The sequence below is a fragment of the Vombatus ursinus genome, unplaced genomic scaffold (genome assembly GCF_900497805.2).
Source record: "Vombatus ursinus unplaced genomic scaffold, bare-nosed wombat genome assembly UNPS02010219.1, whole genome shotgun sequence".
In the NCBI taxonomy this organism is placed as follows: Eukaryota; Metazoa; Chordata; class Mammalia; order Diprotodontia; family Vombatidae; genus Vombatus; species Vombatus ursinus.
Window position 1 is genome coordinate 6,310,072 of NW_020949997.1, and position 17,196 is coordinate 6,327,267.

Sequence of the window (17,196 nt, forward strand, 5' to 3'; positions counted from 1 at the left end):
CTTAAATGTTTTTACAACTATTTCTCCTTTAGGCTATTATTATTGTTAATAATAGCAGCTAGCATTTATATAGCACTTTGAGGTTTACAAAATACTTTACAACTATCTCATTTTGTTCTCACAATAACTTTGGAAGGTAAATGTTGTTATTATCCCCATTTTATAGATAAGGAACTGAGGTAGATAGCGATTAAGTGACTTGGCCAGAGTTACACAGCTAATTAAGACTGAATTTGAACTCGGGCCTTCTTGACTCCAGGTCTGGTGCTCTATTCACTGTGCCACCTAGCTGCCTCTATTTTTAAACTGCTTTTTATTTTATTGGCAAATTCACTGGGCACATGGTCTATATATAATTAAGAACCTGGCTTCAGACACTCTAGATATAAAATATAGCTTTAAGTTCTCATTTCCAAAAATACATGGGCAGCTGAAGTCCCCATTAGGACCTAATCTAGAGGTACATATACTAGAATGGGAATTTAGAGGAAGAGGGTGAAGTAACATGGTGGTTTTGTTTTGTTTTATTGGACGTGTGATTTCATTGGTGGACTGGTAAGTAACTTCCTCTACTAATGGAGGAATAACAGCTTGAAAGAGAACCAATCTCAGTATTTCTCTAAAAACATCAATAGAAACACCAACAAAAGTAATAGGGCTACCAGGAAACCTAAAAAAAGAACATTGTTTAAAGGAACGAATAAATAAAGGAAAAGTTCCAACATTATAAGTATTGTGCATTCTAAGAAGCTGAAGCCAATGCTAGAAGACAAATGTAATGATAGGATACCTAAAGCAGCATCCTCTCCTGCCTCCTATAATGCCATCAACCCAGTTGCCTCACCTGTGCCTCCCTCCCACCAACCCCCACTTCCAGGTTTTTGGCTATACTTTACTGCTGCCCAACTCTGGAGGAAGACTTCACCCTGAGAGTGGGTGGCCTACTTGAATTCATTCTTCAATTATTAACATACTTCTGCCCTCTCACATCTTTCCCACTACAGTGATTCTCCCTTGTCATTGTTCAAACCCTGTTATCCATTCCCCATGAGTGCTACTGCCATCCTCCTCAACCCACCCCCTTCAATATCCTACTCTAAAGCTATCTACCCCTCCCACTATGTTCTCTGAAATGGTTTCTCCATAGGTAACAAACTGGCTTTCTTCTTAAATCTTTTTCTTTCTTTCTTCTTTGATCTTGTACTCCCTGAAACCTGGCTCCTTCCTGATGATACCACTTCCCTGGCTACCTTTTCATTGGTTTCATTGTTCTTCATACCCAAACTCACTGTGCTCTGTTCCTTAGCCAGGTAGAGTCCCTGCAGCCTTATGATGATGACTGTTCCTGTCCACCCTGGAACTGTCACCTGGAACTGCGTAATGGGGCCCACAGCAGGTGCTGCTTCATCCATGCTGCACTCCCAGTCAGCTCCCACACCAATACCTGCAAACGTCTCTTTGTGACTTCCATAGCTGTCCTGAACCAGAAAAATGACTCAATGTAACTTTTATTGGCTTTCCCACTCAGAATTTGATTTGGTGTGTTTTTTTAAATTGTTTTAGAGAGGATGTATTGGGAGAACTCAGAAAAAATGCTGGCTTCCCTCTGCCATCTCAGCTCTACTTCTGTCACAACCTTCTCACTCATCCCCCCCCCCCCCCACTATAGGAGCCTTTTCTTGTAAAAAAAAAAAATAATAAGCAGTCAAATAGAATACATCGACAAACTGATCACATCTGGAAAATATCTCATTCAGTACCTCTAGTCCATCGCTTCTCTGCCAGTCTTGCATGATTGGTCAGTGCATTAATCAGAGTTTTAAATTTTAAAAATTTGTTTAAAAATTGTTTTCCTTTCCATTATTGTGGTTATCATATACAAGGTTCTCTTGGATCTGTTCATTTCACTCTGCTTCAATTAATATGTTTCCCCTGTTTCTCTGAATCTGTCATATATATAATTTCTTATGACATAATAAGCCTCACTATATTCCTACCACAATTTGTCCAACCATTTCTCAACTGATTAGAGCCCATTTTCTTTCTAGTGATTTACTACAATAAAAAAAATCCAAAACATTTTAATATGTATATATCCTGTCCCTCTATTTTTTTTCTTTTTTTTTGGCAAGGCAATTGGGGCTAAGTGACTTGCCCAGGGTCATACAGCTACTGAACATCATGTGTCTGAGGCCGGATTTAAACTCAGGTCCTCCTGACTTCAGGGCCGGTGCTCTAGCCACTGCGCTACCTAGCTGCCCCTGTTTCCCTCTATTTTTGACCTCTTTGGGGTATGTGCCTACTAGTGGTATTTCTTGGTCAAAGAATATGTAGAGTTTTGTGGGGGATATAGTTCCAGATTGTTTTCCAGAATTATTGGATTAATTCACAGCTCCATTAACAGTGCATTACTGGGGGGGGGGGGGGAGCAAAATCAAGAGGGCAAGTGAAAGGCATTTTTGCATAGTTCACCTAGATCTTCTTCTCCACAATGACCTAGAAAATATACCAGGCCAAATTCTGATCGGGAAAGTCAAGAAAAAAAAAATCACAGTAATTTTTTTCCAGCCCACAGAAGCTAAGGGAGACACAGAACATCTACAAGCAAAGCCTTAAAGAAAAATGCATACTGAATACAAGCCCAACAAGAATTTTTGGAAGAGTTCAAGAAAGAGTTAAAAAAAAAAAAAGAGCAAAAAAAAAATTCTAAAAAACAAATGAGAGTTAGGTAATAAAGATACGAAAATAGAATTAGCACCTTGGTGAAAGAGACGCAAATACTCACTGAAGAAAATAACTACTTGTGATTTAGAACTGACCAGATGGAAGCTAATGACTGGAATCCTGGCACCCAACTCTCACCTGTGGCTCCAAGAAGCTGTAGCATTGCAGCAGCCATACCCTGGTAAAACCTTGAGAGACAGGCTAAACCAGGTTGAGGATAACCAACAGGACTCAAACCCATCAGTGAGTTAGGGTGATGTCTACCCCAAGCATGTGAAGCCTTCACCCAGCAGAATGGGCGGATGAGAACAATTTGTTCCAATGGCCGTGAAGGCAGCTGAAGCAGGCGCTGTGGAGCGCTTAGAGCTTGGTCATACGTAAAAGACATTAAAGTTATCCACTACATCCTAGGCCAATTGTCTTGACTTTGGTTTTGCCACTCTCTGGAAGAAAGAATGAGGCTGATGACTGTGTAACTCTGCCTCTCTTAAATACAACTCATGCACAACCCAAGATATCACCCCATGATGTCATTAGCACTCTCTGAAAATGAACGATGAACAGCAACTGGTTATCACAGCCTGCTTGCTGCCAGGTCGTAGACATCAACATTTTGTCTAGTGCTGGTACAAATGGTGGCTCTCACAGCTCCACGTGCATTGCCTTTATGCTACTTGTACTTGTCTCCCTTGCTTTCATGTCTCTCTCCTGCTTCTCACATACTGGCTACGTAACACCGGACAAGTTAATCTCTCAGTGATCCAGGCAGCCAAGACTATAAATTGCAGAGAAGGTCTGTCCTGCAATGGTGGGTGTTGCCTCACTTGGCGGTTCCCTTTACCAGTATTAATTCAAGTCCAGTCCTATCCCTAAGTTTGTTAATGATTAAATTAATAATAAAAACAAACTTTAAAAAAAGCGATCACTAAGTCACTGCAAACAAGAAGACACTGAATAACGTCAAAACTCTTGATCAGAGAAGGACTATCCAAAGACATATCATTATGATTGACCCTGTAAAGACAGACATCTCTGTAATTAAAGATGTTTGTAAAGGTAGGAGTAATGAAGGTAGGGAAGGGAAATTTGTATAGCGCCTATTGTGTGCCAGGCACTGTACTAAGTGCCATACAAATATCATCTCATTTGTAAACCTCTACACTTCCCAGTGCATGACTCAAACTAGGAAGCTTCTCAGGAACAACCATGCCCCTCCAGGGAGGAATCATTTTAGTCCTGGATAAAGCATGCCACTAACATACTGCAACAGTGGCCTAGGACTGAGGTAAAGAAACAGAGGAGGCTGATGATAAGCCTTAAGAAACCAGAACTGGGTCTCAAACTCAGTCTGATTCTGAGGTACTGAGGCTGGTATCCAAGAATGATGCAAAGACTAGAGACTCGATTTGGTAGAGAAAAGAGAGCTTGGAAAACCTGTATCCAAGAATGATGCAAAGACTAGAGGCTCAATTTGGTAGAGAAAAGAGAGCTTGGAAAACCTATCTTCAATTGCTCGATGTCCTCTCTCTTATCACGGTCTCAAGCCCCTACCTCACAGTATCTAGTTACTCAAATGAGACTGTTTTCTTCCAAATTACCAATGCCCAATCAAAAAAAAATCGCTGTCTTTTGTTATTACATCACCTCTATTTCCCACTGTCTCCCTTCCCCTACTTCTTCCCGCAGAGTCATCCCTTTTAATAAAGAATATGGAAAAGAGGAAAAAAGTTACACAAAACTAAGAGTTGTGTGCGTGTATGTGAACCTGACGTCACATTCCTCGGTCCTCTGCCGGGGAGCCGGGGAGCCGGGGAGCCGGGGAGCTGGGGAGGAGGCGTCAGGTCAGGAGGGCTTCGCTGCATTCAGTGCGGGTTTGCAGAGGTGAGCCCTCCCGGGCTCTGGCTGGTCCGCGGCCCCTTCCTCCGGGGTCCGTCAGGCAGATCTCCCAGGGTTACGTCTGGGGGGCTCCCTCCCGGGCAGACACCGGTCTGGGGTGCCGCCTTCCCCCTCGGGGCGTCACGAGCTCGTCAGGGAGAACACCCCTGCTTCTCCGCCTCGGGAGCACCCCGCGTGAGGGCAGGGATCCAGAAACTCCGGTTTCCCACGCTGAGTCACCTTGCCCTGGGCCTCAGTTTCCTTCTCTCCAATGACAAGCTCGCCCACAGCGCCCCCCACCCCGCCCCGCGCCGCGGCTGCGCAGGCGGAATCTGGGACTCCATTTCCCAGACTGCACCGGGCCGCGCGGTCTCTAGCACCGCCTCATTTCCCAGAGTTCCTCTCGAGGCGGGCCAGACGGCCTCGAGTGCGGCTGGGCAGCTGCCGGAAGAAATCGGGAACTCATCCTTGAGGGAACGTCTGCGCGGGCATACTCCCGGATTGGCCCCAGAATTGACATCTCTGGTCTAGCCTTGGTCTGAGGTAAAAAGCGTGTGTGTGTGTGTGTGTGTGTGTGTGTGTGTGTGTGTGTGTGCGTGTGTCTGTGTACGTGTACACGTGTACCCTTGGCAGGTGAGGGAGGTGGTGCTGGTGGTGTCGGTGGTGTCTCTGAGGAGCCACAATAGAACAGATGCAGAAACCGAGGCTCAGAAAGGAGAGGCGATGTGTCCAGGGTCACACAGCATTCGCACCCGGATCTTCCGACACCTGGTGTAATCTCCGCTCTATAGGACGAAGAATCCCTCCCCTCTCCCCTTTTCCGGGCAAAAGGCCAACGCCCCCCACCCCGTGGCAGTTGTTCTCTATCCCTTGTTAGTAGAGAGCAGTGCAGAGAAGAGAGGTACCTCAGCCTGGTGGAAGCGAGGACTGGCTGAGGAGAGGGGAGGGAGGGGATGGGGGAGGGGAGAGGATGGGGGAGGGGAAAGGGAGAGGGAAGGACAAGGAAGAGGGGGAAGGGGGGTGTTTGTAGCTGCTCGGGGGAGGGTGTCAGAGGGACATAAAAGTATCTTGCAAAAGCTTGGCTGGAGGCAGAAAACATGGATGTGCGCTGAAGTAAGTTCAGGCCCATCGTGACCTTTTCCGATGAGGCAGGAGGCTGAAGTGGTGGTGACCCAGGATTGGAGTCTGGTTATTGTTAGTGGATCGGGGAATTAATAGAACTGCAAGGGCTGTTTCTCCACAAGAGGTTATCTAGTGGAGTCCAAACATGAATATCCCTTTTAACATTTCTAGCAAGTGGCCAACCAACATCCACTCAAGTACCTCCATGACAGGTGACTCAACCAAGAGGCATCCCATTACAATTTGGGAAAGCTCCAATGATTAGAAAGTTTTCTCTCCATATTGAGCCAAAATTTACCTCCCTGTAATTTCCACCCATTTTCCACAAAACTGTAACTTCTTGGAGTTGGAAGGAACTTCACAGGCCTTCTTTTTCAAGTTATACCTGAACAGGAATTTTTTTGTGCCATTTCAGTAAGTGGTTATCTAGCCATTGCATGAAAAGCTCTAGAGATGATAATAATAGCTAGCATTTTTTCATATAATCCTTTAAAGTTTGTATCCATAAATTTGATAAGCATGCAATATAAAAACAACTTATTATTATTAGAGCTAACATTTATGTAGCATTTTAAAGTTTGCAAAGTGCTTTATAAATATTTTCTCATTTTATTCTCACAATGACCCTGGGAAGTAGCTGCTATCATTCTCCCCAATTTAGAGATGAGGAAACAAGCAGACAGAGCTTAAATGACTTAACTAGAGTCAGAAGCTAGGAAGCCTCTGAGGCTGGGTGTGAACCTCTAGGTCTGATTCCTTATCCACTTTGCCACCTAGTGGCCTCTAACGAAGTACACACCATATTCCAAGGCAACCCATTCTACCTTTGGGTAGTTCTGTTATTAAGGAAATCTGTGCAAAATGAAATAAATAGAACCAGAAAACTAATTTACACTATGACAACAAGATAAATGGAAAGAACAACAACAAAACAACTGAAATGAAATTATAATGAGCACCTTTCTATCAAAGAAAAACTACCATACCTGTTTCTTTGTAGGTGTATAGTAGCAGTGATGTGGACCATTGCATATCATGTCAGATTTTTTACTATATTGGTTAGTTTTGCTACATTTTTTTCTTTCACTTTTTAATTCCTTCATTATAAGAAATGGTTCTCTGAGAGGGAGTAGACAGGGTTACAATGGGAAATGTAGCTGTTGTGGAAACAAAAGGCATAAATAAAAATTTATTTTTTAAAAAAAGAGAGAGAAACAAGTTAAATCTGTGTCTCTGAAACTCCCATCCATTGTTCCTGTTTCTGCCCCCTTGGGCCGTGCAGAACAAATTTATATCCTCTTTAACATGACAGCTCATTGCTATTGAAGCTAGCATTCATGTTTCCTCTAAATCTTCTCCAGGATAAATATTCCAGTTTCTTCAATCAGTCTTCATAAAACATCATTTTGGGATATATACTCTTTCCTATAATTGATGTAGAATGGAGGTAGCAAGTTTAAGGTCAAGGAATTATAAAGTTAAAGAGTAAAATGAATGATCATCATCATTGTTAAAAAGTATGGAGAATGATTGCAGGGTGAAGATTTAGGCAACAGGCTGGTGTTGTAATGGTAAGAGTACTGAGGTCTCTATCTCAACAGCCATTTTATGGTAGTCTGACCTAGAACAACTCACTTAAATTCTCTGAACCTCATTTTCCTCAATGGACCAACTTTATAACTGTTACAAGGATCAAATAAGATGGTATAAAGCAAGAGGTAAAATATTTAGTGAATGTTGATGCAATCTAAGGATGTGAAATGGGCTACAACAGTAGTGACAATTGAAAAAGGTAGAATAGACATCATATGGATTTCAAAAGCTAACATCCTCCCTCCACCCCCCTTCACACAGAAACTCCCTGCCATTCCTGGGTTTCCTCATATGACTACACCTTCTTAATGTGTAGTACTCTGTTACCCTTCTTCCTTTACCTGTCCTGTTTCTTTTGAATAAAGTGTAACCATCCAAAATCATAATTCAGTTGTGGGTTTCATTTCACCAAATCTTGGTGATTCTTAAGAGGTATAATTTTCCTTATTTGCCATAGATTTTGCCACCGCTTCTTTTCCTGAATTTTGGTCTGTAGTGAATTTCTGGTTGTCTTTTCTGCTAGTTTTCCTTCTTTGTGGTGATTCTATAAAGTATCTACCTTGGAGGGTATGTCTAGGCAGTCTTTTCACCTCCCAATCCTCTTTAAGTTTAAAGTTCTTTGTATTATATTTGTAAGACACTTGGCAAATACATTCTTACTTCCCTTGTTAGGTGTAATCTTATCTCTGGCCAGTAATCTGTTAACCTGTATCATAGGCTGTGATTGAGAAATCCAAATCACTTTCTCAGATACTACCTTCTTAGCCATAACTTCCCAAATTAATTTCTCTTTATCACTTGCCTTCATTAGTAACAGTGATGAAAACACAGCCTGTGTCCTTGTGGTCTTCAGTTTCTTGCCTAGAACTTTATAACTGTTGGCCATACTTTTTATGTTCCTTCTCAGATTGTCATTTGTACCCACATGGATCATAAGTGTGAACCCCAAACCCTATGAACCCCACAAACCCCAATTTGAAACAGTCTGCTTTAAGAGACAAATGAAATTGGGGTACATGTGTCCATGGTTTAATTTTTCCAAAGTGGCTTGACATGTGTTGCATGGGAGTTCAGTCCAAAATTGGGCCCCCCAAAGGGACCGATAGCTCCTGGCATCAAAGGAAATATCACCTCCAGTCCTGGAAGTCTATCTCTACCCAAACCTGAGCAGGATAAAATCAATTCAGTCCTGGGTTAGAGTTTGATCAAGATAAGAAGATTCAATGCAATCTCATCATCAGAGATGTCTTTCTGAACATCTTTGGACAGAAGGCTGGCAGGGTGGAGCTCTGAGTCTTCAGGACACAGATTACCTAGAGAAATCATTTTTAACACAAGAAATGGATAGTTGTCATCTGTCTTGATAAGTCTTGGGAGATTCTCTGTTCTATGTTGATATATGTCCCAGGAAGACCATAGATATCACTCTTGTTATCAAGATGACAAAAATCTGCCCTGGTACCTCTGATTAGGGAATTATCAACTACTACCACGCTTCTTCCTCTGTCTCTTACAGGATAATCTTTCATTTGATAGCTCCCATGACTCCACTGTATTATTCCTGGAAGAACAAGCGGTATCTTCCACAGAGCTCTCTCTTCAGCAGAACCTGTTTGTAAGCTGTAATTGACAAGCGCCATTTCCCTTTCACTTTGATCTCTCTGCAGCACTCTTCCATTTTCCATTACCCTGACAAAGATAAACTCTCCCTCCTGGTACCTCAGAACTCCTCCTCCCTTTTTTTTTTCCCCAACAGGAGTCTTACTTTTATATTCCTTCCGAAACCCTTCATCCTCCCTAAAAACCTAGATTGTAGTGAGGCACTCATTTAGGCCTTTCACCTTTGGCTAGGGGGCACTATGGAGAGAGTACTGGGCCTGGAGTCAGGAAGATTCATGAGAGTTCAAATGCAGTCTGGGTGACTCTGGGCAAGTCCCTTAACCTCTTTCTGCCTCAGTTTCCTCATCTGTAAAATGGGGATCATAAGAATACCCATCTTATCAGGGTGGTTGCGAGGATCAAATGAGATAATAATTACAAAGGGTTTACCACAGTGCCTGGCACATAGTAGGTGCTATATACAACTACTACTGCTACTACTGCTACTAAGTATTATTATTATTATCCTCTGGGAGGGAAACCAGTATGTGCTTGGAATACAGATATTGTCTCCAGATTAGGACAGAAATACAAACATGGCATCCTCTATACAAATCATTGCACAATTTCCCCTGCTGTTTATAATGGGAGATTTTTAACGTTGTCTTTTTAAAAAACCAGTGGTGTCAAACTCCAATAGAAGGAGATTCCTGCAGGCCACATATTGACTTAGAAAATCACAAGGTGACCTCTATGTTGTATTTTCATTTATTTTCTTAAACATTTCCCCATTGCATTTTAATCTGATTTGGGCTTCACTGGGAAGTTTTTGGGGCTGCCTGGGGCCAGTTACCAAGGATTTGACACTTCTGTCTTAAAACTACTTCTTCCCTACTTCACATAATACATATATAAACATTGTAATGAATATTCCCTACTCTGATGCTCTCTCTTAGTGGAGATCTCTATTATAGAAATAGTGACAAGATAAGAGATAAGAGACCTTGTCTGTTATATGAGGTGGCTTCATTAGAGGAGAAAGCAAATAAGGAGGAATAGAGAGAATGTTATGTTACAGATCACAAATGTGGTTGAACTGTTTATTCAAACCAGGTTTCCTGACTCAGAAACAGTCATTTGTTTCTTGCAGTATACTAAAAGCAGAGACAGAGTGAAGATCCTGGGGAGCAATGCCTGAGGTCCTCTCCTCTGGTCCTTGGAAAGAGAGAAACTGCTTTGTCCATGATCCTTCTGACTTCCTCTTTGAAGGAGATTAAAGATGGGGTTTAGAGACTTTTAACCTGGTTGTTCAGGGAGTTCCAGGACATTGCTTTTCTGCCTCACATTGCCTTTCTCCTTCCCCAGTCTGTGCTCTTGAGATGCAGCCTCTTCTCTGAGCGGGTTGTGCAAATTTGGAAGCAATGGCCACCGTGTTCCTGACAACCAAGTGCCAGGTGAATTGACCTTCCTCACTCTTTCTTGAGATGTCTTCTCACTTGCCAGAACATTTTTTTCCTCATCATGAAACCTGAATTTCTCTGCTTAGCTGTTTCCCCTCCTGAAACCAGATATCCATTTCTTCATCAGTAAGAAACTGGGCCCATCCTGGTAGATTCGGGCCATCATGAGAAATACCCTTTACTCTTGTGCTTTTCCTCAGTGGGTTCCTATTCTACAGACATGGTAATGTGGGACTAAGAGACCTTTCTTTGATAGGTCACCTTGCACCTCCTTTCACATTCTATAGTATTCAGATGCCTTAAAGTCATTAAAACCACTCTATCTATCCCATCAATCTCTCCAAATGCTCTTATTTTCACACTTTCCCAGTAGGTTGGAAGAGTTTTATGGGTGAGCAAGAATGTGTTTGTTTCAGGAATCAGTGACATTCAAGGATGTTGCTGTAAACTTCACCCAGGAGGAGTGGGGGCAACTGAGCCCTGCCCAGAGGAACCTGTACAAGGATGTGATGCTGGAGAACTATAGAAACCTCATCTCATTGGGTAAGGATGGCTTCTCTCAGTGATTCAGAATCTATCTTAAATTAAGAAAACTCTCCTCTTTTCTAAATAGTAGTGAATGCAGAGCTGGGATTGGATTTATTTATGTCTCACTGTGACTTTGTGTTTTATGGATAGTCCTGTAACAGATACCTGTAGGAACTGCTTTGAAACAACAGTGATGGCTGTGTAACTGTGAAGGTGAGCGTGAGGTCTTACTGTTTGCTCTGGGATGAGGTGAAGGGTGGGTCCTAGAGAGGATGAGAACTTTAAAAGGTCTGAATTCATCAAGAAATAGGAAAAGGAGAGCTGCAAGATGGAGGCCATGAATTTAGAAGTGGTAACTAAAGGCAAGAGAGAGATATCAGAGAGAGTCATAAGGTAATTATAATTGTTTGGGAGTTCTTCCTCACATCAAGCCTAAATATGCTTCTCAACAGTTTCTACCCATTACTCCCAGTTTTGCCTTTTGGTGCCAAACACAACAAATCTAATCCCTTTTCCACTTTACAGCCCTTCAGTTACTTGAAGTCAGTGATCATAGCCCTCTCTAAGTCTTCTCTTCTCTAAGTTTAATATCCTTAGTTCCTTCACTTGGTCCTCATATGGCATGATCTCAAAGCCTATCACCATCCTGGTCACTCTCTTCTGGATACACTCCAGCTTATCAATGTCCTTCCTAAAATGTGGTGCCCAGAACTGAATACAATTCTTCAAATGTGGTTTGACCAGAATAGAGGACAGTAGGATTAAAACCTCCCCAGTGCAATAAAGTATAAAATTCTTGTGGGTAAAGTTTTGTTTTATTTTTGTCTTTGTAGCCACAGGACATAAACACAGTGTCTGGTGCTAAATATTAGTATGTAAATAATGGAATTGATATGGATTGGACACTGCCTTTTAAAAAATTATTGATATATTTTGGTTTTATATCACTTGCATTTCCTAATGTATAATGCCCTCCAACCCAGGGAGCCATCCCTTATAACAGAAATAAAGACACCATTTCTTTCTTAAGGAAGCCTATGATCACATTATTTTTTTGTCTGCTTTATCAATCATACTATTGATTCAGTATTGAGCTTGCAGTATACTAAAACCACAGATCTTTTTCATACAAACCACAGTCTAACCATACTTTACCAGCTTGTACTTGTGAAATTAATTTTTTGAACCCACATGTAAGAGTGTACATTGACTCTAATTAAATTTCATCTTCTTAGTTGTGACCTAATGTTCAGCTTGTCAAAATGTTTTTGGATCTTGTTAAACAATGGGTTAGTTATTCTTACTAACTTTGTGTTACTAGCAAATTTGATAAACATACCATTTATGCCTATCTCCAGGTCATTGAGAAAAATGTTAAATAGTCTGGGGCCAAATACAGATCTTTAGGACACTCCACTAGAGACAACCTTCCAGGATGCTATCAAATCCTTTGGGTTTGGCTATTTAGCCAATTTTGAATCATCCTAACTATAATATCTTTTACATAAAGTGAGACAAGGTTATCCACATCTCTTTATCTTGTCCACAAGTATACAGTAAGATTTTATCAAATATTTTATTAAAGTTTGGGTAAACTATATCTACAGTATTCTCCAATCTAGTGATATAGTAATCCTATCAAAAAATAAGTGAAGTTAGTCTGGCATGAGCTGTTTTTGATGAAGTTGTACTGTATATTTTCTGAATGTTCACTAACTTGTTTTTATAATTTTGTCTAGAATTTTCCCAACAGTAAAAATTAAGTTCACTGGCCTATAGTTTACATACTCCAATCTCTTGGCTTTTTTGAAAGTCCTGTGGCATTCATTCCTTTCTATGTGATATTTCAAAAATCAGTGAGTGTCTTAGCAGTCCCATTTACCAGTTTTTTCAGTACCCTAGGATGTAGTTGGTCTGGGTCCAATGATTGGAAGTCATCAAGGATAGGTAGGTATTTTCTTTTCTTTTTTTTTGCTTTTTTTTTTTTTGCTTTTTAGTGAGGCAATCCAGGTTAAGTGACTTGCTAGTAAGTGTCAAGTGCCTGAGGTCAGATTTGAATTCAGGTTCTCTGGACACTAGAGCCAGTGCTCTATCCACTGCGTCACCTAGCTGCCCCCCTAGGTATTTTCTTAATACAGGCCTTCTTATCCTGGGAATCAACTTCACCTTCCTATTAGTGATTTTTGTTCTATTATTTCCAGCCCAAAGATACTTTTCCTTGTCAGAGAATACAGAAGCAAAAAAGAAAAAGAAAGTTGAGCAGCTCTGCCTTCTCTTCATCATTCATTATCATTATCCCGTCTTTTCCCAAACAGTGGTCCTATTCTCCTTTGATCTTCTCTTCCCTAGTAGAGCTTTACAAACATAATTTTGTTATCTTTAGCTTTCCTTGCCAGCCTTAGCTCATTCTGATAGTTTTCATCTTTCTTACTCATCCTCTTGTTACCAGATGTCTTCTTCTGTAGTGTATTTTCAAAAATCTAAGAGAGGCAGCTAGGTAGCGCAGTGGATAGAGCACCAGCCCTGAAGTCAGGAGGACCTGAGTTCAAATCCGACCTCAGACCAAACACTTGACACTTATTAGCTGTGTGACCCTGGGGAAGACACTTAACCCCAATTACCTAAAAACAAAAACAACAACAACAAAAAAAATCTAAGTAAGTAATTAATTCTCCATGCATTCATATTGATCTCTTTAAACATTCCCCTTTTTCCTTATCAGAATTGTTTTTCTTTATGTCTTAAAAATTTCATTCTTGAAAGTTTCCTGAGCTGACTTCTTGTATAGAATTTTAGGAGCCTACCTTTCCTTTCTGTGAACACTTTGAAATCTGTTCTCCCCAAATCTAGGTATATGTCACACTCTGACTGGCTTACTTTCTTTCTCTATCAGAAATTCTTTTTTTTTTTTTAAATGGTAAAGCAGTTGGGGTTAAATGACTTGCCCAGGGTCACACAGCTAGTATCAAGTGTCTGAAGCTGCATTTGAACTCATGTCCTCCTGACTCAAAGGCTAGTGCTCTATCCACTGCACCACCTAGCTGCCCCTCTATCAGAATTTCTAAAATGGAATAGTCACTTCTCTCAATGTTCCTATCCTTTCCATTCCAGCCTCCAATTCCTCCTTATTGGTGAGCAAACGATATAGAATAGATGTTTCCCTTGTTAGTTCTTCTCCCATTTGAAACATGAAGTTATCAAGTCAAGTCAAGAAGTTGTTAGCTGCAGTTTTTTCTAGACGCTGTAGCAGACATTTGATGATTGACGTGCTCTGTCACTACTCTATTATGCCTTGCTTCTAAGCTTGTTCCCTGTTCCCTGAACTCATTTATCTCCACTTTTGGTCTCATTGATCTGTAGGATATCCTGATGACAATTTTGCTTCTGTTTTTACTTCTGTTGAGCTTTTTGAATTTTTTTTAACTATACTTTATACCTCTAATTCCTGGATTTCCTCATATGAATGTCTCTTTTTAATACACAATATTGCTATACCCCCTGGAGTGGGAGTAATATCCTAATTACCTGTATCCATGAAAGTTAAGCTAGTTTTTTCCTTAAAAGGTTAATCATTCTCTAAACTTAATTGGCTCAGTTTAGACTGTTGACATCATTTTCTGGTTGCCTGAGCACAAAAAAGCCACAAGAAGAACAAGTTGCTCTCTGTTGCTTGGCTGGTGGATCACCATGGGCAATTAAGAGGCAGGAGAATTTTGATGAGCTAAATCAAATTGTGGAGTCCTTGATGCATGTCCTTGTTGAATATCTTTTCCCTGCTATAGCTAAATAAATTTCTTTTAGTTAATTGTTGAATGACCTACATGAGTATTTCATTTCATTCAGATATTGGACTTAAAACTATCAGGGTATTGTTCCAAGTCAGGCACTCTCCCTTTTTAAACTATCCTTTTTTGAAGAAGATATACCCTTCTAGAGGAATAATCCAGTCATGGCTCCTGTTCTTCCAAATATCAGTTTTTTATGAGGTCAATTGAGCCTCGTTGTGTCAGTTCAGGAGTTCTTTACCTAGTCTCCACAGAACCATAAGGCATCCTTGGATGAATATCAGGGGGTCTGTTAACATCTTCATTGCAATATAATTGGTTTCCTTTGTAATCCTATGTGTTTTATGCATTTAAAAACATTATTCTGAGAAGCTGTCCACAGACTTTACCAGACTGCCAAAGGGATGATACAAGAAAGGTTAAGAACCCTTGTGTTAGGTTCTCTATTCACCTTGCTATCCATATTTTGTGCATGTTTGTATAGACATCTGAGGGGCTTTGGATTTATTGCTTGTTCTTTTTTTGGATTTTGTCTCCAGTGAATTTCTGGACATCTCTACTATTTTTTCCCTTGGTTATAGCTATTTTATGGTTTGATAAGTGTACACAAGCAATTTTCTCTTTCACCCTTCCTTTTCAGTTTGACTAGATTGGCAAGACATCAGTTAAATACATTATTACTACAGTTTGTTGGGTACATGCCATTCCTAGGTATTCACTAGCTATTGAATTCCTGGAGAATGAGTCTGGATCCAAGGAAACAGGAAAGAATAAATCCGTATTTGTCAGTGTCACTGGGCACTGTCATCCCACTGTGGATTCTGCTCAAGTCAGAGTATATGAAGAAGAAGCGCAGTTTTCTGGGTGTCCTTAACGTATCAAGATCAGTTTCCTGGGAGTTTTGATGAAAAGAGCTCAGTCTTATCTTAATAGCAAAATTCTAAACCCCTTATGATCTTTGCAAGAGAAAAAGTATTCCTAGAAGGCACACATAGACCCATAGCTTGAGTATTACTGGAAAGATTGGCAACTGATAAAATGCTAATGACTGTATATGAAGGCGGGTTCATGTCAAAGCATTAGGGACTAACTTCTGGGACATTTGTGTCCCCTGTAGAGACTACTGTGTTTCATATCCTTCTCCATAAACAGGATTTTCCATTTCTAAACCTGATGTGATTTTCAAATTGGAGCGAGGGAAAGACCCATGGATATTTAACCTACAGAGATCTGAAGAGGAAGACATGCCAAAAAACTCTTTAGGTAAATAAGAACCAACATATGAGATATATTGGATGTAACAACAGTTTAGTGAGAGGAAGTTCTCCTCAGCACTCAAGACCCATGGACCCAAGCAGGAAAGCTCTCTCCCTAATTCCTTTTTTGGTGGGGGATAGTAGGAAGAGTATGCCACCTTTCCTTCAATTGTGATTCCTCTGGTTTCCTTTTCATATACACACATATACACAAAATGATCTTTCAGTAAATAAAGAAGGTGGAGCTCTGGAAAGAATGAGAAAGTGCTAAAAGGTTAAATATGTGGGAAGGGATATAAATGGATAGAAATACTCACACATATATGTATATATACATATCTACATATCTATCTATATCTAGCTACTACACATTTAACCATTACCATCTTCTCTTCTTTCTAGGAACACCTCTCCTCCACCGCTTCTTTACTCACTGAAAGATCGTTTTCCTGGATCCTATCCCATCTTTTTATTTATACTTTGCTGTTCCTCCTCATCACATTCTTCTCTACTTTGTATAAAACCCTGGTAATCCTTGTTCTCTGCTCACTTTCCTTAGTGACCTCACAACTTTCCCTCCACTTCTGTCATCTGCTCACTTCTTTTCTCCCACTTGTTAGCTCTCCTCCAGATTGTAAATTTATTTTTGAGAGGTGAAAAGTGTATGTTTGTGTATACATACGCACACATATACACATCTTGTGGACATTATTTTGTTTTATTGTATTGTATCTCCCCTTCCCCCCCATAGCATTTTCTTTTCTTACCTAACAGAGAATACACTGCATTTATTTTTTCTCTGGTTTCAGATTGGGAGAGTAGGCCTAAAACCAAGGTGTCAGCTCCAAAGAAGAAAATTTCTGAAAAAGAATCTTTTGGGACATTTATGGAAAGGTTCAGAGAGGATCATCTAGATCCTACATTTGCAAGAATTTATATACCTGAGGGTATATTGGAGAGGCAGAAAGAAAATTTTAAAAAGGAGAGTTGGAATAAATTCCTTTTCCATGAGATCAGTTTCAAACAATTATCAGTCAGCTTTCCAGAAAATCCCACCAAAGAGAGAAGTCATGAATGTAAAGAAGGTGGAGAAAGTTTTGACCACCCATCTCTTACTCGACATCAAAGAACTCATAATGGAGAAAAGCACTATAAATGTAATGAATGTGGAAAAGCCTTCTCTAAACATTCATCCCTAATTGAACATGAGAGAATTCATACTGGAGAGAAGCCCTATGAATGTGATGAATGTGG

The 17,196-nt window shown here is 40.5% G+C and overlaps 1 protein-coding gene across 5 annotated transcripts in view; it reads left to right on the plus strand.

The window, feature by feature from the left end:
- The first annotated feature begins 5,019 nt into the window (after positions 1-5,019).
- LOC114037025 (zinc finger protein 2-like) overlaps positions 5,020-17,196 on the plus strand; it is a 17,407-nt gene continuing 5,230 nt past the window's right edge. For 4 of the 5 annotated variants that reach the window (XR_003568397.1, XR_003568398.1, XR_003568396.1 and 1 more), the window contains exons 1-5: positions 5,020-5,142; positions 10,279-10,367; positions 10,790-10,916; positions 15,839-15,949; positions 16,752-17,196. The exon at positions 16,752-17,196 is cut by the window's right edge. Coding sequence is in view for 2 of the 5 variants with exons in the window: in XM_027853812.1 (XP_027709613.1) it covers positions 10,335-10,367; positions 10,790-10,916; positions 15,839-15,949; positions 16,752-17,196 (716 nt within the window). In the remaining 3 variants the exon portion in view is untranslated. The remainder of the gene's footprint in view (positions 5,143-10,278; positions 10,368-10,789; positions 10,917-15,838; positions 15,950-16,751) is intronic. The other variant, XM_027853813.1, reaches the window with a different exon arrangement.